General features: G+C 39.2%; 2 protein-coding genes across 2 annotated transcripts; both read right to left on the reverse strand.

The window, feature by feature from the left end:
• Positions 1-722: 722 nt before the first annotated feature.
• LOC121368757 lies at positions 723-3,866 on the reverse strand. Its single transcript, XM_041493504.1, has 2 exons — positions 3,772-3,866; positions 723-976 (listed from the first exon to the last, which is right to left on the reverse strand). Exons 1-2 carry the CDS (start codon positions 3,851-3,853, stop codon positions 723-725), a joined length of 336 nt encoding a protein of 111 aa, XP_041349438.1. The 5' UTR covers positions 3,854-3,866.
• A 2,720-nt stretch (positions 3,867-6,586) lies between these two features.
• On the reverse strand, positions 6,587-20,174 carry LOC121368758 (matrix metalloproteinase-16-like). Its single transcript, XM_041493505.1, has 8 exons — positions 20,036-20,174; positions 16,121-16,263; positions 13,677-13,785; positions 11,661-11,762; positions 10,965-11,071; positions 9,305-9,530; positions 7,906-8,061; positions 6,587-6,882 (listed from the first exon to the last, which is right to left on the reverse strand). Exons 1-8 carry the CDS (start codon positions 20,172-20,174, stop codon positions 6,587-6,589), a joined length of 1,278 nt encoding a protein of 425 aa, XP_041349439.1.
• Positions 20,175-26,469: the final 6,295 nt, after the last annotated feature.

Raw genomic sequence — 26,469 nt, forward strand, 5'->3', positions numbered from 1 at the left:
ATTTTTAACGACCATAATGAATTTGCGATAAGACTATGGCGACCCGATGTAAATGTATTTGAATATTTGATTTGCCGTCCATTAGCTGGCGGTCAAGCCTAAATAAATAATATCAAGTAATAATGCAAACTTTAAAAAAAAATGTCCGTAGCTTGTGAAAGAACACCCCAGCAAATGTCAGCCTAATAGGACTATTTTTATTAATATAGGTTCACTGCAGGACCCATCAAATTAATGTTTTTGTCCAATAAAAAAACAAAAAACAAGGTTTGGGTTGGGAGAAATACATGTTTAAAGTGGACTACAATTGTCATGTAAAACACTACCATTTTGAATGGTGATATAATCATGGCACTGACATCCGCCATCTAAACCCCCAACCAGGGCAATGCCCTGTACCTTGAAATTTCAGTCACAACATTTTACTTTTGTTAACAGCCATGTGTATGTCATATTGTGGAGCCTTTACAACACTTCAAAGTGGCCCAAATATACAGGGTTTTATGGGAGAAAATAATGAACCTATTTGTTGTTTTTGGGGAAGATGTCAAAAAGCTATGTTCAGTGGTTCCACTACTGAATAGGCTACAACAATTTCAAACTATTCCACAGCTAATATGTCCAATATGTCTGTGCTATGCAGCGTTCACACAGGTACATGAATGTCGCATATATCCCATACTGATTATTTAAACAAATCAAAACTACAAATTCTGTCAACTTTAGTCTTGGTTGATACAACCAAACCAATATCGTGCTGTGTTTTTAGGCCCAGACACTTTCAGGAACCAGAGCCAGCGTTCCAGTCTGTAGTAAGTTGTTTTTTCAAAGAAGTAGATCTTGTCGTTTATCCAGCGAACTGCTGCGGTGAAATTCGGTAGATCCTTCAGTTCTGCGAGTTCATTCTTCGATTGCGGCTTTCCAGTTGTCAGTCGTGCAAAGTTTGTATCCAGGGCCACCTCCCAAATGCTATTTCCTGCGATTGTATATTAAAAAAAAGAGTAACGATAAATGGTGGTTACTAATCTTTTAAAATCATTGGTGTTTAGAGGTACCTACCTTTCAAGTTTTGCACAGAAGACATTTCAAATTCCTACAAATACCACCAACCCTAAGACGCACTCCCACCCCACTCCCAATTTTTTTTTAATAAATAAAAAAATACTCCCCTAAAAAACCCAAAAAAAAAAACCAACAAAAAAAACCCCAAAAAACCCCAACAACAACAAAAACTCCAACCCCCCCCCCCCCCCCCAACAACAACAAACAAACAAATCAAATAAACGATTTGGCCTATTATAGCAATTTAACGTGGTGGTGTCGTGATTAAGCCATCGGTATAGGTAGACATAGGGTTCGCAGTCCGGTACCGGCTCCCACCCAGAGCGAGTTTTAACGACTCGATAGGTAGGTGTAAGACCACTACACCATCTTCTCTCTCACTGACCACTAACAACTAGCCCACTGTCCTGAACAGATAGCTGAGGTATGTGCCCAGGACAGCGTCCTTGAACCTTAATTGGATATATGCACGAAAATAAGTTGAAATAAATGGTGGTTATGCATATATAATCACAGTGTCTGTGGTCTAATATAATACATAAATGATTAAAGCCGCATTTTTGCTATTACATGATTGTACCTGTGAATTTAGACTAGACAAAAAATGATAATTCAATAAAAATGCAGATGCACATTCTTAGTTCATATAAAATATTTCACTTTTGAGCTTACTAATCTTTTAAAATTATTGGTGTTTAGAGGTAGCTACCTTTCAATTTTTGCACAGAAGACATTTCAAATTCCTAAACAAATACTACCAACCCAAAGACGCACTCCCAGTCCACTCCCAATTTTTTTTTAATAAATAAAAAAATACTCCCCTAAAAAAAAAAAAAAAAAAACCCAACAAAAACAACAAAAGCAACAAAAACTCAAAACAACACCCCCCCCCCCCCCCACCCCAAACAACAACAAACAAACAAATCAAATAAACGATTTGTCATATTATAGCAATTTAAGAATCCATATTTCATGATCCTTATTATCAGCGTATATACTCTTCAAAAGAAGAAACGCAAAACCACATTGTCGTAACATTTGGAGAATTGATTTAATTATTGAATGGTGAGTCCGATAATTACCAAATGTTGCAGGATTGTTCACAATTCACTCTAGTCCATTGTGAGTAAGTGATAGGACACACCACCAAGGTCAAGGTCATCTGGAGTCAATACCGGGTGTGGCCTCCGCGTGTGTTGACAACTGCCTGGCACCGCCTGCCCATTGAAGCAACCAGAGTACGGATGACGTCCCGGGGGATGGTGGCCCACTCGGCCTGCAAGGCTGCTGCCAGCTCGGGCAGGGTCTGGGGCTGTGGTTGTCGCTGTCGGAGGCGTCGGTCCAACTCGTCCCATAGATGCTCAATTGGGTTCAAATCCGGTGATATCGATGGCCAAGGAAGGACATTAATGTTGTTGTTCTGTAGGAAAGCCGTTGTGAGACGTGCTGTGTGAGGCCTGGCGTTGTCATGTTGGAACACTGCGTTGGCGTTGGCCATAACTGGAACGATGTGTGGCCGGAGGATCTGGTCAATGTAGCCCTGTGCATTCAGGTTGCCCTGCACGTGGACCAGGTCAGTTCTGCCAGTGTGTGAGATGGCTGCCCACACCATGACACTACCCCCGCCGAATCTGTCCACTTCCTGCACGCAGTTTGCCGCATAACGTTCACCACGACGCCTATACACGCGACATCTTCCATCATGACGTCGGAGCAGAAATCGGGACTCGTCACTGAACCACACCTGTCTCCATCGCAGTTGAGGCCATTGTCGATGAATCTGGCACCACTGCAGTCGGAGTCGACGGTGTTGTGGTGTTAAGATGACACCTCGAACTGGACGTCTGGCACGAATTCCTACCTCACGTAGGCGGTTCCGTACGGTCTGGTCGGATATCCTGCGCAAACCTGGTATTGCTGCGGCTGTGGAGGTGGCAGTAGTCAATCGTTTCCGAAGGTGACGTACCCGGATGTAGCGGTCCTGCCCGGGGGTAGTGACCCGTGGTCGACCGGATCTAGGGAGGTCACGTGTTGATCCATGTTGCTGGTAACGGTCCCACAGTCTGGAGATGGTGCTTGGGGACACATGGAATGCCCTGGCAACGGCCGTTCTGGATTCGCCTGCGTCTAGTCGGCCGATGGCATTGTTTCTCTGCGGTTCACTGAGACGTGGCATGTCCTGGATTGTCAACTGTCGGCCAGATACAGAGGCCAGGCAAGCGAACACCCTGCACTTTTATACTGTCGGTGTTCATGTTGCACGTGCAGACAACGCACGTGCAGTGGTGACATGGTTTGCACGTGGCTGCGTTTTTGCGAATATTCACATTTTGGAACTTTATTGTACAGTAGCTGCGTTTTATCGAATGTAACCGTGGGAATGTGTTTGGGACATGCAATGACCTTATATTCACAAAGCATGAACCGGTAGGAAACATAAAATCGGAGTTATAACCCATTTGTACCCTTTTGCGTTTCTTTTTTTGAAGAGTATATATAATGATTATTTTCCAACCTGAACACCTTCAGATAAACATTTACTTGTGTTAAGACAAAAACGATCATTATTGTACAGGTAGAATTTTATTATTATTACACTGCACCCACGCCACATAAGTCTGCGTGTGTTAATTACGTTACATTCCGCCGGGAAACATGTTTTGGAATATGTTTGTAAAGCTGAACATCTTGTTTCAGATAACCATTTACCTGTGGTGAGATAAAAACGATCATTTCGGTACAGGTAGAATGCGGCATCGACTCTGTTTGTGTCCACTGTAAACTCGTTCATGATGGAGGTAGGCTTCTTGTATAGGGCGAACGTTCCATGATCGTATGTATATGCCCAGACAGATGGACCCTGAATGTAGTAAAATAATAAAAATCGTTTTCTTGAACATTTTGATAACAAATTCGTACTTTTTTATTCTCCCCAACCCAATATTATTTTTAAATAGTTTACAGCAGATTCCACTGTATTCATAAATATGGATGTATCCTTTTTGAAACATCACAGATATCTCTAAGGTTTGATAAACTTGATAACATCGATGTGTTACAGGTGTCTCATGCCTTCGTGGTTATCATAGAGAATACTACATGCGTGGCCGTTAGATACCATTTATCTTACAAGAAATTGTTTTAAAACGTATCTGACGAGCAAAAGCGAATTAAATACATTTTTAAACAACGAGTTGTAAGATAAATAATATCTAATGGACACGAATGTTGTATTTTATTTCTTACATGTCCTGAAAAATAAAAACAGTTTAAAAATAAATTTAAATGTCTTTTCCAACGAAACCCTATATACAGCCTTCGCGCTTATAGTTAACTTGTGCGTCACAGACAAGCCAATTTCAGGTTAACTTGTACGTCACGGGGTGATCGATTCGACCGTTCTTTTTTTCCCTCCATTGGATGGTATAGCACTGGTGACCTGGTCATCACCAAGGAGCAGCCAGTCGTATGTCTTTAAGATGTTATCGCACGTATATGTGTTAACAAGTACATTACGTGTTATCAAAAATGACGAATGATGTCCTCACCAATGGGTGTGTAAAAAACATATTTGTTTCTGATAAACTCGTTGATTACCCCTGCGCGTGCTGCAACCTCACCGTGGTGCAGGGGTGTAATACAGCACAAATCCCCTTGTTTTCTTCGAGATACAATTGAAATTTTGAGTAAAAGTCAGTATCTATCTGTGATATTTGTATTTTTGCACAGTTCTTTACACTGTGTTTTTATTTAAATCTTGAATTTTTATATTGATGTTGATCATCACTTTATTTGTTTGCATTACCATAGTTTGACACCCAACTGCCGGTGTATTTTTCGTGCTAGGGTGTCGTTAAACATTCATTCATTCATTCATTCATTCACTCGTTGGTTAGAACACCATGCGTCATTTTTGATAACACATAGTTGTTGACACACACATGTACGTATATAACGGCCACTTATCTATCATTCTCTATTTATACACATCCGTTGTATTATTCCCCACGCTCTCGCTCGGAAAATAAAATACTTTGCAACTCGTTTCATAAATTCTGAATAACAAAAGCTCAAGGTTTAAATCGCTACACATCCAGTTTACGTTTTGTGGTCACAATTCATACCCTAAACAAATAGGTAATTCTGAAGGGAAACCAAGATGTTCTGTGTGTCACAGTCAACGCAGCGTCCACACTTGCTGGTCCCTTGGGGAACACGGACGATATCGGTCGTGGATAGCCACTTGCAATTGCAGTAAAGGTGAAGAGAAATACCTGTGACCCTGTAAGACAAGATACGAATTTTATTCTCCTATGAAGAAAATATAAACAAACATAATTTACAAAGTGTTTTCTCTAGTGGTACTAGACGTTGTAGTTGGTTATTAATAATTTATTATTAGCCCAGAAGACTGACCCCTACCCCTCAATGACAATTTGTAAATATATCTACATAGTTTACGCAAAAGTAAGAGAGAGATGGCGATCAACTCCGTGTATATGAACAATATTAAAAATGAAGACAACGCAGAGGCGGATCTTAACCTCCCCAAAAGTCCCCTTGGCATTCCACCTCATGTCATTGTCCCCCCCCCCCCCCCCCAAAAATGGATTTTCTGGATCCGCCACTGCGACGTTCATGATGGTTGCGGTTAGTCATATTGGTGCGAGACAAAGATAACACTTCTCACCATTATTGTTATATCTTCATGTCTTTTTGAAACCATGCGCTTTTGAAGTGCATGCTAGATTCAAATGCAATGTATGCAGCTAAGACTAAGCGAGTTAAATATTTAGTTACATAATTTGATAGATTGCAGGTTACGGTGAAATTATAAATGAAGATATGATTTAAACACTATTTGTGTTGTCAAACTAAAGTAATTGTTGATGTTTGTAATAACTTAATACTGAACACGCATATACAATGCGACCGACCGACCGAGAGAGAGAGAGAGAGAGAGAGAGAGAGAGAGAGAGAGACACACACACACACACACACACACACACACACACAGACACAGACAGACAGACAGATATACGGAGATGTTTGTTATTGTTAATCTGAGCAATGCAAAAACACTTATTTCCTGTTAACAATTAAGGCCTTGTCAAAACGTCCCTTTAACATTGATTGTGCCGACACAATTTTTGAATATGGTAATGGTTTTGTCATTCAGAACTGGTGATTAGACATGTAGTCTTGTTTCTGATCTTTTACCAGACACAAATGTTTGTTTTGTTTAACGACACCAATTGAGCACATCGATTAATCAATCATCGGCTTTTGGATGTCAAACATTTGGTAATTCTGACTCGTAGTCATCAGAGGAAACCCGCTACATCTTTCCTAATGCAGCAAGGGATCTTTTATATGCATTTTCCTACATACAAGGTAACACATGCCACGGCCTTTGATATACCAGTCGTGGTGCACTGGCTGGAACGAGAAATAGCCCAATGGGCTCATCGACGGGGATCGATCCCACGCCGACCGCGCATCAAGCGAGCGCTTTACTACTGGGCTACGCCCGCCCCTTTTCCCACAAATGCTTGCCTCTAAAACCATAAGTATTTCCATCAGCGGCCACTGTGATGGCATCAATTATTCCATCACAAGGATCTGCCTGGTCTGAAGACACTGTCGTCTGTTCTGTTGGTGGAGTCGTGGGGACGTCTCTTGGATGTACAGCAGGGATGGTATCGGTCGCACTGTCGTCGTAGGTCGACAGAACAGACGTCGGTTCGACTCTCAGTTGAGTCGATGGTCGAAAAGGTCTCCTATCAAATGTAGTTGGCACTGAATAGCGTTTAGGCGGCCCTGTAAGATTGTAAGAACTTAGCGTCAAGTATAGTTGGAAGCCAAGTGATAATTTTGGTACCTATGTGATGACAGGGGTAGGATTGATAAGTAAATGTATAGTAATTTAAAAAATAGAATGCTGCCAGTTACATCAAGGGGTCTAGGACTAGATCGAATACTACTGTCCTGCTAAGATTTTGAATCCTAGATAGTTTACATGCAATTTGAGACATCTCTAAATTAAAGCTTTTGTGTCATTTTATAATTTTATTACTGATTTGGACTGTTCTGCTAAGATTGTGAATCATAGACAGTTTACATGCAATCTGAGACATCTCTAAATTAGAGTTTTCGTGTCATTTTATAATTTTATTACTGATTTGGACAAAGATAGATATACATTACTAGTATACAGTATGCTACAAACTGATCTCACAACCCTTTGTCTTAAAGAGACAATTACTAGTACAGGTATGTTTTAAATAACACTTTAGATAACGGTGTAATATAATGTGTTCTAAGGAGCTTCTTTTTTTTTTTTTTTTTCGTAAAAAGGGTAAGGTGAGGATTGCCATACATATATGAGTAGGGTGAGGATGGGGTTGTGTGTGTTTTTCCAATCTGATTTTGCATATGTATGTGTGCTGTTTTTGTTGTGTTTTGTGTATTTGTATGTCTTTCTTAAAGGGACATTCCTGAGTTTGCTACAATTATAAAGATGTTATCGACTAACAGAGACTTCTAAACGACTGTAATTACATATCAAATATATTTTTCTGCATAAAATATTAGTGGCTGTATATTAAACGTGTTTTTGATCGTTCTAATCGTAATTTTTTTCGTACGTACGAAATTATTTGAAGACAAAATCCAGTTTGGGCTTCTTGCAAATATTAAGACGACCAGAAACACATTGAATATACAGACATTGATATTTTAAACAAGAAAATATATTTAATATGTAAGTTTAGTCGTAGAAATAATTTATTAGTCGAAAACATCTTAAAATGCAGCAAACTCAGGAATGTCCCTTTAACTGACCATATAAGGCCTGTATTCCACTGATGTCATCGTGACTAAGAGGGCCATCTTTACAAGACTGAGCCCATGGCCACATGACTGCACCCTTTTTCCTAGTGTGTCTCAAACCGAGGCTGTGACCTATTTCATGAACTGCAGTACAAAACAGGTTTTCAACTGAAATAAAATAATATAAATTTTTATTACAATATGATATGATATAATCAGATAATATTATAATGAGATAAAAGTATAATTATAATTAGCTAAAGGTCAGAGAGACTGGAAAAAAAACAAATATGTTCCCTGGATGAATGTATGTTTACGTAGCATACATGCGTTGTTGGTAGGAAAGGTAGGTCTGAATGAATAAATCATTAAACAAAAAAAAAAAAAAATGTTCAGCCGTCAACTGTATGGTAAATATAAATAAAATGTTCATTTTGCAAATAAAATACTAACATCATCTTTCCTTTTAAAGTCCAGGTTTACGATAGAACGAACTTAAAAAAAGAGAATATCTTGAATTGTTGAATGAGGGTTGGTAGCAACTCTCGAAGATGTAAGAAAGTACATTTCATCCTGATAAAACATAAAACGAGGAGTTGGCCAGAGCCGGTTTATCCTAGTAGCACCAGAGGCGGATCTGGGGGGGGGGGGGGGGGGGGGGGCCCTAAATTTTGCGGAAGTTATAATGTTATATATTAATTTAATTTTTTTTTACGATTCCTTCCAAACCTCCCCCAAAATTCCATTGGCATTCCACCTCATGTCATTGCCCCCTCCTAAATGGATTTTCTGGATCCGCCACTGAGCACATGTAGCACATGCTACGGTCCCCACGATTCAGGGATCCCCGCGGTGATGTGCACATTTATTTTCCGCAGGTAATTTTTCCCCTCTCCCCGAGGGGGTTGCAAAATATATATCCTGGGAAGAAGGTACCGCTGTCATTTGTGCTACAGGCCCCGCGGATCCTTAAACCGGCTCTGTGATTGGCCAATCGACCATTGTTTTTAACACGCTTTTTGACATTTCGTTTTATATCAAGCACCATTTAAAAAATAAACTTTGTATAAATGTGAAACTTTTAGAACCCATAGACAACATAAGTAGCTGGTTTTGTGAAGACTTATAATGTTCTACCTGGCATACGTGTAATGCTATTTAACCTTTAAAAGTGGGACAGCAACAAATAAAAATTAACAAAATTGTCTAAAATGTGTTATAGGATATGTAAAAGCTTATACTTCTAAATGTGATACAAATAGAGTGAGAAATAGTTAATTGGCGGCCATTTTGAATTGCGACGTCACCTGGCCAATAGGGGACACTGCCAGGTTGGTCCTATATCAAGTTTTACACTATTTCTTTCTTATTTATTTATTTATGAATCATCCGATACATTGCATATACTTACAACCACGTCTGTGCTTTGCCATTGTCCACAACTCGGCATCATCAAAGTGTATGTCTCCATGGATACCTCTTCCATCATTTCCTGGGAAATACGCATGAGCAAGGGTGCCTCCGCGTCCGTCAAAGGGCACGCCGTCGCCATGTTCCCCTTCCTGAAACTCTATGACGATATCGGCCGGACATTTTTTGAAACGTTGAAAAGATAGCGAACTCACGGATGCCCATACCTATACCATAAGAAGAATCAAAGAAAGAAGTTTGTTTTGTTTAACGACACCATTAGAGCACATTGATTTATTAATCATCGGCTATTGGATGTCTTACGTATGGTCATTTTGATACAGTCCTAGAGATGAAACCCGCTACATTTTCCCATTAGTAGCAAGGCATCTGTTATATGCACCATCCCACAAACAGGATAGCACATACCACGGCTTTTGATATACCAGTCGTGGTGCACTGGCTAGAGCGAGCACAATAGGCCCACTGACGGGGATCGATCCTAGACCGACCGCGCATCAAGCGAGCGTTTTCCCACTGGGCTACGCCCCGCCCTCCTATACCATTACAAACATTTATGAAAAGGCTGTAAGTGGAACAACATTTTACTGATAATTGAAAAACTCTAACGATTGCTCAGAAACGGACAGTATATAATTATACCATGTATCAGGCACGGCTGAGCAGGAGCAGGAGCTGTGGAGGGGGGTGGGGCCCTATACATTTTATTTTGCGCCCAAAATCTCAGCCCCCCCCTTCCAAAAAAGAAAGAAAAGAAGTGTACATGCTTCCACCGTGCCTGTTTATACCCTCATTCCAGTAAATTCAATAAAATATTTCTTTTGTTTGTAATTCCAGTTAAGTCTGATGTAGAATGAAAAGGAAAACAACATTTCTTTTTTTTTAAATTTTACGTGCACTTTTTAAAAACATGGTCAGTATATAAATAAAACATCAGTTGATACCCTACCGTAGTGAAGATGTCATCTGCTCATGGAATTAAAAATTATAATTTCTAATTTTGTCTATAATACATACATACATACATACAAAACGGATCTCCAAACTAGTAGAGACAGAATAACAATAGAATAATCAAGTATATTATTTAGTAGAATAGACTATAAATGTAGGCCTAATCTAAAACTCCATGAGCAGACGACATTCTCATTATGGGTCAGTACTGATGTTTTATTTTAAGAAAACCTCACCACTTTTCCGTAAAAAAACAGTTTGTTTGTTTAACAACACCACCAGAGAACATTGATTTATCAATCATCGGCTATTGGATGTCAAACATTCGATAATTTTGACATAGTCTTAGAGAGGAAACTCGTAATAGCACCATCCCACAGACAGGAGAGCACATGTCACGGCCTTTGATATACCAGTCGTGGTGCACTGGCTGGAACGAGAAATATCCCAATGGACCCACTAACTGGGATCGATCCCAAGCCAACCGCGCATCAAGGGAGCGTTTTACCACTAGGCTACGTCTCACCCCTTTTCCGTAAAAAGACGGACTTTAATATATCAGTTGGGATGGAGAAAATGTAACAAAACGTTTCTTAACTTTAAGTTAAAAACATGCGCTAAAACAAGCGTGGATTCACGCATCTCGCCATTGAAAAATCGTAATATGATATTAAATATGAGTTCACCTTGAATGCCTTGTCAAGAGTCCTGTGCACGTCATCTTTAGGAAAGCTCAACTCGTCGGGGTAAGACTTGAGACAATAGGATATCAGTCTTTTATTCCAGTGAGTTTCTGTGTCAAAGAAATAATAATTAATATTACTTCTAATATGTAATAAACGTTCGAATTGACCATAGGCGTACGGGATCCCATTTTGTATGGGGCGGGCTGAATAATAATAATAATAATAATAAGAGAGAGAGAGAGAGAGAGAGAGAGAGAGAGAGAGAGAGAGAGAGAGAGAGAGAGAGAGAGAGAGAGAGAGAGAGAGAGAGAGAGAGAGAGAGAGAGACATCGCCCAAATTAATCGAAAATGATCGAATATGGATGGATAACAACGTTTATTTATGTTATAATTACTACCAAACAGCTATATAAAGTTGCACAAGAATCACTACATTTTTTTTTTCCACATGGATTACAACTAATATTGTGAGCTCATTTCACTCAAATGTCTCCACAGTTTTTGCCCGAATTCGATGATTTGGTGGGGTGGCGGTTGCGGTGTGGTAGGGGTCGTGGGATGTTTTTTTGGGGAGTAGTTGACCCCTATCTCGTACTGATATTTTATATTCTGCACATTTCGTTCGTACATTTAAACATATTTGAGCTTTGATTTCTATGCCCTTGGTTTATAACTAATGTTAACATTAGTACCCACCATGCAATGCGTATCGACGTCGTCTAGGCGAGACTGTGATGATATCCGGCATGCCACATCTTTCCTCGTGCATCATGGTCCATGTTGCGTTGTCCAGTTCACCTAGCAAAACGCCGACCAAAACATTAGTGTTAGAGATACAAACGACGACCAAAAAATTAGTATTACACTAGCGGAACCGGAACCCCCATTTTTTGAAAACTGACCATAACCTTTAAGGGGAAACGTGATTATATCAACTGTTCTGTGTAAAAGGAGAGATCAGTCATCACATTTGGACCCCCCCCCCCCCACCCTTCAGAAATCCTGCATCCGCGCATGTATTAGAGATACAAACGCCGACCAAAACATTAATATTAGAGATACAAACGACGACCAAAACATTAGTATTAGAGATACAAACGACGACCAAAACATTAGTATTAGAGATACAAACGACGACCAAAGCATTAGTATTAGAGATACAAACGACGACCAAAACATTAGTATTAGAGATACAAACGACGACCAAAACATTAGTATTAGAGATACAAACGACGACCAAAACATTAGTATTAGAGATACAAACGACGACCAAAACATTAATATTAGAGATACAAACGCCGACCAAAACATTAGTATTAGAGATACAAACGACGTCCAAAACATTAGTATTTGAGCTAGAAACGACGACAAAAACATTAGTATTAGAGATACAAACGACGACCAAAACATTAGTATTATATATACAAACGCCGACCAAAACATTAGTATTAGAGATACAAATAATGCCGACCAAAACATTAGTATTAGAGATACAAATAATGCCGACCAAAACATTAGTATTAGAGATAGAAACGCCGACCAAAACATTAGTATTAGAGATACAAACGCCGACCAAAACATTAGTATTAGAGATACAAACGACGTCCAAAACATTAGTATTAGAGATACAAACGACGACCAAAACATTAGTATTAGAGATACAAACGCCGACCAAAACATTAGTATTAGAGATACAAACGACGGCCAAAACATTAGTATTAGATACACAGACGCCGACGTACATGTATATGCGAAGTTTTAAACGGTGCTCTTCAAAATAATATTGTTTTCTGTGCATATAAGCAGGTCGTTTTGTTTTAACACAAATATAACACAGTCTTACTATGAATCCATGTGTGTTACATACACATGCGCGTGCGAACAGACTCTTCCGTCAGTCTTTCCATAAATACAACATATACATGTATACGTGCGTACATACATGCGTACATACATACATACACACATACTCACATACATACATACATACATACATACATACATAGCTTGTAGGCCCCATGCATATGATTGAGTTAAAGAGCATTCGTTTTAAAGGGGCATTCCTGAGTTTGCTGCAATGTTTCAGATGTTATCGACTAACAGAGACGTTTTGACGACTGTAATTACATATCATATATATTTTTCTGCATACATTATTAGTGGCTGTATATTAAACGTGTTTCTGGTTGTTCTAATATTTGTACTAGGTTAAATTTATTTGAAGGCAAAATCCAGTTTGGGCTTCTTACAAATATTAAGACGACCAGAAACACATTGAATATACAGAACCTGATATTCTAAACAAGAAAATATATTTAATATGTAAGTTTAATCGTAGAAATATTTTATTAGTCGGAAACATTTTACAATGCAGCAAACTCGGGAATGTTCCTTTAAGGATGACTCGATTGCTCAGAATGTATAGTGGCAAGTCTAGAAATTGCGGGTGATTCGGTGCCACACGGCACACAGTAACAGCATGAGACAATTTGTGAGGTCAGAAAGGATTTAGTTATCCCCTGCGCCAGTGCGTTAATATCTATGTATGTAATAAACAAACCCGACATACATATAATATATATATATTATTCATACAGCAATACATACATACATAAAATACATAATTATTAGGTACAGACACTCATATATAATATATACACATCCCTCCATGCGTCCGTACAAGCATTATACATCCATCCATATATATTTTACCAGTTTCGTTCACGTGGGCCCATTGCTGAAACACTTTGAGGGCTTTGCCAAGCGACTTGTCAGATGTCTTGGAATCTTTTGGTAAATACCCGTAGAACTTGAGATATTCCTGCAAAACAGAACCTCTGTCCAATACACTGAATGAAGTTGTACATTATTCAATCTAATTAAAATTAGCTCCACAATTACATGTGGATCTAACACCAGTCAGTTGGAGCTCATGTCCACCAATCAAAACCTTACTTGCAGAATCCTGCCAGTGATTTAAAACTAACAACACTGCGTAGTCCCCAATGTCCAGGTAACATTTCGTCTGTAAATAATAATTTAAATATTGACCAATCACACTTCGCCTTTTATAACGTTATTTGGGAGCATACAAATTCAAAAAATATCGGGCGAGTCTATTTTAGTGGCCGCAGTACAGCGAACCATACCAATACGTACGGGGTGGGTTATCAGTCTTCAATTTTACATTTAAAATTATTTATTTATTTATAAAACCCCCCAGCTAAATCAGTCTTCAGTTTTACATTACAAATTATTTGTTTTAGAAAATAAAACATGTTTTCAGGCATTCGTAATTCACACGAAACATGTCGTATACCCTCAGGATAATTCGGAATGTTTTCAAATTATTTTTAAATCACTGGCAGGATTCTGCAAGTAAGGTTTTGATTGGTGGACATGAGCTCCAACTGGCTGGTGTTAGATCCACATGTAATAGTGGAGTTAATTTTAATTAGATTGTACATTATTTGAAATATAGCTCACCAGAAACGTTTAACACGATGAAAACAAAATCCAATCGAGGAAAAATGAAAAGAGGGAATGAAACTTCAATGAGACAATTGTTAATATTTGGCTATATACTTTTAAAAGTATCAAGAACGAATGAATGAAAGTTAAAGTTTGTTTTGTTTAATGACACCACTAGAGCACATTGATTAATTAATCATCGGCTATTGGATGTCAAACATTGGTAATTATAACATATAGTCATCAAAGGAAACCCACTACATTTTTCCTAATGCTGCAAGGGATCTTTTATATGCACTTTCCCACAGACAGGAAAGCACATATCACGGCCTTTGACCAGTTGTAGTGCACTGGTTGGAACTAGAAAAAAACCCGATAGAGGTAGTTCGATCCTGCGATGCAAACACATTTATCGAGTACTCAACTGACTGAGCTAAATCTCGCCCCATGAATGAATGTTTAAAGACACCCCAGCACGACAAATACATCGGCTAATGGGTGTCAAACTATGGTAAATATAAATGAATAAATGAATGCATAATCAACATCAATATATTAAAAAAAAAAATCAACTTTTAACTAAAAAGAAGGGATGTTTGAATTGCTAAATCCTTGCGAACAGACTATAGCTCAGTCGGTATCTGTAGCGCTCGCCCGAGGTACTTGCGTTGTAGGATCGAACCACCTCAGTGGACCCATTCTCTGATTGTTCCCCTCCCCCCGTTCCAACCAGTGCACCACGACTGGTATATCAAAGACCGTGGTATGTGCTGTCCTGTCTGTGGGGAACGTGCATATAAAAGCTGTTAATGGAAAAATGTAGCGTGGTTCATCTAAGACTACGAGTCAGAATTACGAAATGTTTGATATCCAATAAATCAAAGTGCGCTAGTCGTGTCATTAAAACCCCCCACCTTTATAACTTTTGCTAAATCCTACAACATATCACACCTAAGGGTATTAAAATGAATTTTCTGCTATTAAAATGTCATTGCCATTGCAAAGACCCCTCACATCTTAAAGGGACAGTCCTGAGTTTACAACCATTGTCAAATGTTTCCGACCAATAGAGCCATTTCGATGACGTAACATACAAATTAAATACATTTTCTTGTTTAAAATGTCAGTGTTTGTATCTACAAGGTGTTTGTTGTTGTCCTATTGCCCAAACCGAATTTTACCTCCTAATAAAATATATATCACGAATTTTAAGTAAAAACTGAATGGTACAAACATTAGTATACGACCGCAAACACATTCGATATACACACACTGGTATTCTAAACAAGAAAATGTATTTAGTATGAATTAGTAGTCGCCAACTGTTATCACAAACATCTTACAATGGCTACAAATTTAGGACAGTCCTTTTGAATTCCAGTTAACATGACAGTTTTATGCCGGCCTCGGTGATGTCGTGGTTAAGCCATCGGACTACAGGCTGGTAGGTACAGGGTTCGCAGCCCAGAACGAGTTTTAACGACTCATTGGGTAGGTGCAAGATCACTACATCCTCTTTTTATCTCATTAACCACTAACAACTAATAACTAACCCACTGTCCTGGACAGATAGCCCAGATAGCTGAGGTGTGTACCCAGGACAGCGTGCTTGAATCTTAATTGGCTATAACCACGAAAATAAGTTAAAATGAATTGAAATGACAGTTCTGTAATAATTAACTCACTACAGCTTTCTCGGAGCGATAATCCACAGCGATAGGTACGAGGAAAACTGGATTCAGATTCAAAAGACCTCTGATATTTTGACCAAACCAATCTCCAAAGATTCCACCATTTTCTCCGCCTTCGGAAAGCTTCGTTTGTTTCCCTTTCACATTTAATAGGAAAATCACAGGAAACAAAGTTACGATTAACTGTAGGTGTTGCATGGTATTCTTGGCTTGAATAATGACGCCCACATTTGGAAGTTTCATGAAACAGGTCGACGATTTAATGCGCCGGTCAAGGTCATGTGCAGGCCATGTTTAATGTCAAGTGTCGAAACTGTTTGACACAGGTGAAATGGAGATAACCAGGCGTCAAAATATGTATACACAAACGGAACTGTCAACAGACGCTTCCGTGCAATTTGTTTAACTATTGTTGCATTCAAAGTTTTTCTTGTAATTAAGACGTTATACCGAAGCTTTTCAAAGCGCCGTCAGTGACGAGTGTATTTATTGTATTCATTCATTTATGAGGCGGTACGTAGCCCAGTGGTAAAAGCGCTCCCTTGATGCGCGGTCCGTCTAGGATTGATCCCCGTCGGTGGCCCCATTGAGCTATTTCTGGTTCAAGCCAGTGCTCCACAACTGGTGTAACAAAGGCCGTGGTATGTACTATCCTGTCTGTGAGATGGTGCATATAAAAGATCCCTTGCTACTAATCTAAAAGAGTAGCCCATGAAGTAGCGACAGCGGGTTTCCTCTATATCTGTGTGGTCCTTAACCATATGTCTGACGTAAATAAAATGTGTTGAGTGCGTCGTTAAATAAAACATGTCCTTCCTTCATTAATTCATTTGAACTTGTTTTCGTTCTTATATCCAATTAAGGTTCAGGCACGCAGTCATGGGCACACACACCTCAGTTTGTTTAGTTTAACGACACCACTAGAACACATTGATTTATTAATCATCGGCTATTAAATGTCAAACATTTAGTAATTTTGACATATAGTCTAAGAGCGGAAACGTGCTACTTTTTTTTCCATTAGTAGCAAGGGATCTTTTATATGCACCATCACACAGACAGGATAGCACATACCACGGCCTTTGATATACCAGTCATGGTGCATTGGCTGGGACGAGAAGGACCGATTGACCTCAGTTTATTTGTTTATATTAATTTGCATGCTTATATCCAATTATGGTTTAAGCACGCTGTCCTGGGAACACACACACATACAACTCAGCTGTCTAGAACAGAGGGTTGTTAGTTGTTAGTGAGAGAGAAGTCGGTGTAGTGGCCTTACACCTACCCATTAAGTCGTTAAACTCGCACTGGGTGGGAGTCGATAACGGAAGGCGAACCCAGTACCTACCAGCCCTATGCCCGATGGCTTAACCACTACACCACCCGCCGGGACTGGTTGACCTCACTGAATATACTGGGCTATTACCCGTACACGTATCTCAAATGCAAAGGTTTGAATATATTAGCCTTTCTGTGTGTAGTGTAAGTGTATGTACATACGTACACTACTCTTGCCGTCTTGCCGGCGGGACGTAGCCCAGTTGTAAAGCGCTCGCTCGATGCGCGGGCGGTCTGGGATCGATCCCCGTCGATGGGCCCATTGGGCTATTCTCGTTCCAGCCAGTGCACCACGACTGGTATATCAAAGGCCGTGGTATGTACTACCCTGTCTGTGGGATGGTGCATATAAAAGATCCCTTGCTGCTAATCGAAAAGAGTAGCCCATGAAGTGGCGACAGCGGGTTTCCGCTCTCAATATCTGTGTGGTCCTTAACCATATGTCTGACGCCATATAACCGTAAATAAAATGTGTTGAGTGAGTCGTTAAATAAAACATTTCTTTCTTTCTATTAATGTAAGGCGGGACGTAGCCCAGTGGTAAAGCGCTCGGCTGATGCGCGGTCGGTCTAGGATCGATCCCCGTCCGTGGACCCATTGGTCTCTTTCTGGTTCCAGCCAGTACACCAGGATTAATTTATCACAGTCCGTGGTATGTACTATCATGTCTGTGTGATGGTGCATATAAAAGATTCCTTGCTACTAATGGAAAAATATAACGAGTTTCCTCTCTAAGACTATATGTCAAAATTACCAAATGTTTCACATCCAATAGCCGATAATTAAAAATCAATGTGCTCTAGTGGTGTCGTTAAATTATAATAATAAAAAAAACTATCATTGTAATAACGATTGCGACTATATCTGCGGTGTAAACGAATAAATCTCACAGACTATATGTAACACTTCTAATCTTTTAGATACACCTTTAATAGAATTAGTAATGCATTATCGTCCATTCTCTACTACTCCCTTCACCCCCCCTCTCTCTCTCTCTCTCTCTCTCTCTCTCTCTCTCTCTCTCTCTCTCTCTCTCTCTCTCTCTCTCTCTCTCTCAGGACGTTATCAGCGCATAACCTATTACTGGCAATAAGAAAATGTTAAAGGGACATTTTTGAGTTTGCTGCAATTTTCAGATGTATCCCAGACTAACAAAGACCTGTTTGACGACTGTAATTACATATCAAATATATTTTTCTGCATACAATATTAGTGGCTGTATATTAAACGTGTTTCTGATCGTTCTAATATTTGTACTAGGTTAAATTTCATTTTATTTCCTAAAAAAAGATTTTTTCGTACGTACGAAATTATTTGAAGACAAAATTCAGTTTGGGCTTCTTACAAATATTAAGACGACCAGAAACACATTGAATATACAGATACTGATATTCTAAACAAGAAAATATATTTAATATGTAAGTTTAATCGTAGAAATATTTTATTAGTCAGAAACATCTTACAATGCAGCAAACTCGGGAATGTCCCTTTAAACTGTTGATCTGTCAAGCTTTTTCGAAGTGATACACACTGGAAATTCTACATGACCGACATTGCTTGTTTGCAACATACTTCGTTAAACCGAAAAGGTCGCCTGTAATTGGCAGAAAGTCTTGAGTAAATACAGAGGCTGAATGTCATAAAACAGCACACGGTTGGTAATATGCAGCTAAAAAAAAAGCCAACAAAAAAACCAAAACAAAAAACCAAAACGAAAATTAATGAGAAAAAAGGGAGAACCATAATGAACATAGTGCCCGAATTTAAACAAGAATAAAAATAAAAACATAGGTCTAAAATATATCAACAAAATATGATACAGTGCAAAATATTTGTAAAATACAGTGAAACCCCTCTAAACCGGGCACCCTTTAGACCAAGACAAATGTGCGGTTGTAAGAGGAATCCGATTTACAGAGGTTAAGTTCTGTCCTGGTTTTCTAAAAGAGACTCTGTGAAACGTCCGGTTTTGAGGGAATTCCAGTATACAGAGAGTCCAGTCTTGACAGGTTTCACTGTAGATTGAAATAAGTTTTAAATATTTTGCAGCATAATGCCAATATACACCAGGAAACGTTTTTAAATAAAAGAAATGAAATATATAGACAACTTATTGAAGTACACCGGCCTCGGTGGCGTCGTGGTTAGGCCATCGGTCTACAGGCTGGTAGATACTGGGTTCGGATCCCAGTCGAGGCATGGGATTTTTAATCCAGATACCGACTCCAAACCCTGAGTGAGTGTTCCGCAAGACTCAATGGGTAGGTGTAAACCACTTGCACCGACCAGTGATCCATAACTGGTTCAACAAAGGCCATGGTTTGTGCTATACTGCCTGTGGGAAGCGCAAATAAAAGATCCCTTGCTGCCTGTCGTAAAAGAGTGACCTATGTGGCGACAGCGGGTTTCCTCTAAAAAACAGTGTCAGAATGACCATATGTTTGACGTCCAATAGCCGATGATAAGATAAAAAATCAATGTGCTCTAGTGGCGTCGTTAAATAAAACAAACTTTACTTCTTTTTTTTTTATTGAAGAACAATGCTGCAATTACTATTGTAAGTCTTACCATCGTCTTGCTTTTGTATCATTCTGTTATTTAAAAGTGGATAATGTTTGTCCATTGCCTTAGTTTTTAACTTTTGATAGGGACCACGTGTCCAAGACACATTGTGGTGGAACTCGTGAATTTCCAAGATGGCCGCCATACAATAGGTATTAGTACCAATATCTCAGAATCCTTGCCACCTATACTCACTTTGAGGCAATTAATGCAGTTATATCAATCAATCAATCAGATGGATTTTCTTAAAAATAACAAACTATACAGTCGAATTATTCAGGGGAAAAAAGGTGCAATGTCAACTGCGTGCTTACCATTGTTTTTGTTCATGCAAGACGTTTCTATTGAACAAGTTACTTCTGACAGTAACAAATACAGTTTCCAGTGTATTTTGGTGGGACCTATTTACACACCCATCTAGTGCCACATCCACTCGGTAACAACACTTAACCAATTCACTGCAGTCTTTGGAAGCAAAAGTTAGGGTATTCCACAAAAGAACGTAGACCTAGCCATCTTTATCAAAGATACGTCCCATCTCTTTGGAGTGGGTGCATTTTTTTTTCACTGGTGGAACATGGTGTTAGCTTGATAGGTAAACCAGTTTGAGTGATGCAGTTTCTAGGCAGTGATGTTCCATTAATCGATTATAATCGGAAATTGATCGGTTTGGCTGTGTCGGTGTTATGACCGATTATAAAAGTCTATAACAGATTGTGTTGGGAAATGTTAACTGTAATTATTCCTCTAGTCTAGATGATGTAATTGATGTAAATATGTTGGAGTATGTGTTTGTTTACATGTCTACATACAAAAACGTTATTAATTAGTTATTAAAGGTAGACTCGCTTATGGTGTATTTCAATGAGCATGACAACAGGTGCATTGTCCTTGTAATTCAAATTATTTATCATGTTCATATAATTTTAATCGATTATGTAATCTAAAGTTGATTGGTTGGTGAGAACCAAGTATAACTGATAATCGATGATGGAATTCCAACCAATTTCCAACACTAGCAGCAGGGCATATTCTATGGGCGGAATGGTTTCCATTGTTATCCCATTCTGGTAATACAACCATTTCCTTGCTTCATCAACACGTTCCACGTCACTGGTCTTAATTTACAAGATAACTGTGACATGTTTTATTAGCTAAAAGTGGGAGCATTAACAGTTATTACTTTGGTATATGGGTTGAGTACCATGTTGGTAAATACACAAGTCACATCAGGGTAGCAGTTTTAAGCTGACCTTTTACCTTTTCCAGTAAAAGCAGAGTTGTGGAACATATGCAGTGCCAGAGGTTTTTCTTTATACAAGACGTCATATTATATACCATGATGCCTCCTTCCTCGAAGGGGCGGGACGTAGCCCAGTGATACAACGTTCGCTTGATGCGCGGTCGGTCTAGGATCGATCCCCGTCGGTGGACCAATTGGGCTATTTCTCGTTCCAGCCAGTGCTCCACAACTGGTGTAACAAAGACTGTGGTATGTACTATCCTGTCTGTGGGATGGTGCATATGGTGCTAATCGAAAAGAGCAGCCCATGAATGGCGACAGCAGGTTTCCTCTCTTAATATCTGTGTGGTCCTTAACCATATGTCTGACGCCATATAACCGTAAATAAAATGTGTTGAGTGCGTCGTTAAATAAAACATTTCCTTCCTTGCTTCCTTCCTTCCTCGAATACCCTTTTCTCACTTTCTCTTAAAATGATGTGATGTTACACATGGTGCATGTCTTTTAGAACGTTGTATACTGTATGACATACTCATCGCATGTCCGTTATCTGGTAACAACAACATTCCAGAAAACTGGGCGGACGTTTTGTTTTTTGTGATCCAACGAATAATCACGCACTTTTTGCATCACAAATGCTATCGTAGACTGCCCCGAACACATGTAAATAACCATTGGATCTAGTGCAGTTATTCTTCTTAGTAGATGCAGATGCTCTACACTTCCTCTATTGAAACGTTTGACAGTTATCTTGTATGCTAAGACTAGCGACCAGGAATGTTTTGGCGAAGGAGGAAGGTGTTGTACTGAAGAAGACGAAGAAGAAGAAGAGAATGGAAACTATTTCACCCACCCATGATGAGGGGGGGGGGGGGGGCAGCCAATGCTGAGTTCTTATGTGGGACGGTACCTATGAGACGAGAATCTACAGTGAATTGGTTAAACATGCTTACAAGAGTGTGAGTGGATGTAGGACTAGATATTCATGCACAAAGGCCCATCGGAGCACATTGAACTGTGCGTTTGTGAGAAGTAAAATATTCAATAGAAACGTATTTCATGTGCAGTGAAGTATGGAACCAGCGAAGCATCTTGAATGATATATATACCTCTATATATTTTAAGTCGCAATTAAGTTAATCTATGCCGCATCTACCTAGAGTATATTATTCATTTCTAAGGAAGGCACATGAATTAAAAGTCTATTGTCTGCCTTCTCATGGTCACATGGTGGCATTGAACTATTGGGTCGTCGACGAATAACAGTGACACCAGATATAATGATTATTTACTTCATGGCAGTTTGCAATCTTGGTGATGAACGATCACAAAAAAAAAAAAAAAATCATATCAGTTAAACCTACCTGGTTACAAAATACCTGACAGTTGATGAGTATGCCGACCGTGTATTTGTTTCATATAACATAGAACATTCCAAAAGATGATGTTGTATGGGATACATGCATTATGAGTAGCATCAAATAATTAGAGAAGATTAGTAAGATAAAGGTATTCGAGGAAATAGGCACTATTATATATATGGCGTCTTATAATATGACATAACGCCTGCTTTCTCTGAGGAAAAAAAGATAAAAGGACGTCTTGGGAGTGCATGGAACTGCTACTCTGGTGTAACTCGTGCCTTTATCTAAATGGCACTCAACTCTTACACCAGTAACTCTCACGATAAGACCAGTGACCTGGAAGATGTTGACGAAGAAAGGAATATGTTGTAATGCCAGAATAGGAAGACAATGGAAACCATTCCACTCACCCAGTATGCCCCATTGCAGCACTCAAAAAGGTGTGCTTACCAAGCTAATAATATGAGTAGTCACCAGTAAACACTATTAACAGCATGCACCCACTCCCGAGGGACGGGGAAGGACGTTTGATGACCAGCGCAAGGTTCCTGTGTGGAATAGCCTTAAGCTAAATTTAGCTTCCAAAACCTGCTGCAAAACGATGGTAAACTAAGACTCCCCAAATACATTGCAGCTTTTTTCCTGAATAATTTGTCGAAATATTTCTTTCCTTTTATAAACCACCCATCTAGTGATAATTTGCATGATATTACTGCATTCATTACCTTCAAAACTCTAAGTTAGACTAAAGGTCAAGCTGTGACTCTAGGTGGGATGAGTACTGAGATATTGGAATACCCTAACTTTGGCTTTCAAAGCCTGCACTGAATTGGTTAAGTATTGTTACAAGAGTCTGAGTGGATGTGGCACTAGATAGTCATGCAAACAGATCCCTTCGAAGTAAATTGTTCAATATAAACTTCTTGCATTAACAGAATGATACCAAAGTAAAAAGATGGAAAGATTCACAAGTGACGTTGACGTTCTCCCTGAGTAATTCGACTGTATATTTAGTTATTTCTATAAAAATCAAAATCCATCTAGTGATATTTTAATTTTTATAACTGCATTAATTACCTCAAAACTCAAAGTTAGACCTCAAAATTGAGAGTATAGGTGGCAAGGATTCTGAGATATTGGTACTAATAGCTATTGTATGGCGGCCATCTTGGAAATCCACGATTGCCATCATAATGCATCTTAGACAAGTGGTCCCTATTAAAAGTTGAAACCTAAGGCAATGGACAAACATTTTCCACTATTTTATGAGAATAGAATGATACAAAAGCAAAACGATGGTAAGACCCACAATAGTCATTGCAGCATTGTTCCTCAATAAGTTTTTCTATATATTTCATTTCTTTTATTTAAAAAAAAATACATCTAGTAATAGTGGGGATGATACAACTACATGCATTACCCTCAACACTAGGTGGTATGGGTCCTGGGGTATTGGTATCACTATTTCTAAAGCAAAGGTAAACGATTTTCAAATTGTTACTGGCAGTGTGTAAGGATCTGTTGACTGCCTGCAAAGTAATTATGGGTTTTTCACACTTTTATGTTAGTTTTGTAAATATGACTTTCTGTCGCTTGTTGTAAAGGCACATATTTTTTCTCAAAACAATTTAACAATGACCCCTTTAGTTGCTCACAGGGTGTTTATCGTTCACAATCTAGGTAGTAGAGTTGAAATATGTCCCTCATATATGAAGTAGTACCATTAATGCCAAGGTGTCGGATTTTATAATTATTACATTTTTTTTATAAAGGAAGTCCTTAGTCGGGGGGGGGGGGGGGGCTTCTGGCAGGGGGCCCGGGGCAATTGCCCCCTTTGCCACCTTATAAATCCAGCACTGTATATACTTACATGTTTTAAAAGCGATATTCCAGAATCGGTCACATAATACGGACGCTGGCTTCTTATGAATGAACGTCTATGGAGCAACAGCAAATGCAGTAACAATGGTATACTCATGTTCGTGACATCCTTCGTGAATTTTACATAAACGCAGAACTGTTAGTCCCCTCCAGATATGCATCACAAATGATGTGACAACTGGCGACTAGCTTGTGCAAAAAAACCGGCAGTAGCAAAACAGAGGTTTGTGGATTATTTGTGATGGGGAATATTGCCTTTGTAGTCGGCAAGACTGAGGTCTTGACATTTGACTATAACATATAAACATGTCACCCTGAACGGCAGAAACAGTTTGTTTGTTTGGGTTAACGACACCACTAGAGCACATTGGTTTGTTAATCATCGGCTATTGGATGTCAAATATTTTGGTAATTTTGACATATAGAGTTAGAGAGGAAACCCGCTACATTTTTCCATTAGCAGCAAGAGATATTTTATATGAACCACAGACAGGATAGCACATACCTTTAATATACTAATCCTGGTGCACTGGCTGGAACGAGAAAGAGACCAATGGTTCCACGGATAAGGATCGATCCCAGACCAGCCGTGCATCAGACGAGCGCTTTTTCCACTGGGCTATGTCCCGCATCTGAACGGCAGGACCGGTCTCGGTGGCGTCGTGGTTAGACCATCGGTCTACAGGCTGGTAGGTACTGGGTTCGGATCCCAGTCGAGACATGGGATTAAAAATCCAGATACCGATTCCAAACCCTGAGTGAGTGCTCCGCAAGGCTCAATGGGTAGGTGTAAACCACTTACATGGACCAGTGATCCATAACTGGTTCAACAAAGGCCATGGTTTGTGCTATCCTGCCTGTGGGAAGCGCAAATAAAAGATCCCTTGCTGCTAATCGGAAAGAGTAGCCCATGTAGTGGCGACAGCGGGTTTCCTATCAAAATCTGGGTGGTCCTTAACCATATTATGTCTGACGCCATATAATCGTAAATAAAATGTGTTGAGTGCGTCGTTAAATAAAACATTTCTTTCTTTCTTTCTGAACGGCAGGAAAATAAGTTAACAATACAGTGTAGTTTGTCAAGCGCTTCATTGACTTAATCACAGCCATTGACTACTATTATCTAAATTTTGTTATCCCGTTCCAACCAGGGGTCCACGACTGGTATCAAAGGCCGTATGTTCTCTCCTATGTGTGGAAAACTAGATGCAACTAATGGAATCATGCAGCGGATATCATAAATGTGTTGAGTGCATCGTTAAAGAAAACATTCCTTTATTTTTTTCTGTTAAAACACAATTATTTGTGAGTTATTGTAGTAATTTGTACGCGGGTACATTATGGGTGTAATTTACACAGGATACCATAAAGGATCTTAACATATGTTATAATAATGCATACCGATGAATGGTCGGACAACGACGACCATACAGTGCCAGAAGATGTTTGTCAGTCATCTTGTACAAATCTTTGGCGCTTTACTTCGCTCAACAGCATATTCGCTGAAGAGCAGAATCAAAACAGCTTTAAATGACCTACTTGCCCACCTGCGGTGTACAAATGTATACGTCAAATCTGTATAATATGTAATCAGTTTTGTATGTGATGTTTAAATATGTTCTATGGATCACTGATCTGAAATAAAAATCTATTATTATTATTATTATATAGATACGAGTACACACACACACACGCACACGCACACACACACACACACACACACACACACACACACACAGAGTCAAACCTAGCGGCCACCTGTAATTAGCGATCACCTGTCCAAACGATTTTTAATGTAAATGCACGTGTAATAAGCGACCACCTGTCTAACGTGACCAGCGGCCACCTAAATCGGATCCTAAATTCGCTAAAATACCTGTATTAAGCGGCCACAGTAAAGGTTTACTATTACATAAAAGGGATATTTTAACAACAGCGACAAGTTGCAGCAA

The sequence above is a fragment of the Gigantopelta aegis genome, chromosome 3 (assembly GCF_016097555.1).
Source record: "Gigantopelta aegis isolate Gae_Host chromosome 3, Gae_host_genome, whole genome shotgun sequence".
Taxonomy (NCBI): domain Eukaryota; kingdom Metazoa; phylum Mollusca; class Gastropoda; order Neomphalida; family Peltospiridae; genus Gigantopelta; species Gigantopelta aegis.

Bases quoted from the DNA above. Each gene is read 5' to 3' on its own strand.
- LOC121368757 (XM_041493504.1), bottom strand. From the start codon at position 3,853: ATGAACGAGTTTACAGTGGACACAAACAGAGTCGATGCCGCATTCTAC. The intron at 977-3,771 runs GTAAATGGTTAT...ATACAATCGCAG, and splicing joins TCGTTTTTATCTCACCACAG to GAAATAGCATTTGGGAGGTG.
- LOC121368758 (XM_041493505.1), bottom strand. From the start codon at position 20,174: ATGGCGGCCATCTTGGAAATTCACGAGTTCCACCACAATGTGTCTTGG. The intron at 16,264-20,035 runs GTAAGACTTACA...TAAATGTGAAAG, and splicing joins GATACAAAAGCAAGACGATG to GGAAACAAACGAAGCTTTCC. The intron at 13,786-16,120 runs GTGAGTTAATTA...TCTGTTTTGCAG, and splicing joins ATCGCTCCGAGAAAGCTGTA to GAATATCTCAAGTTCTACGG.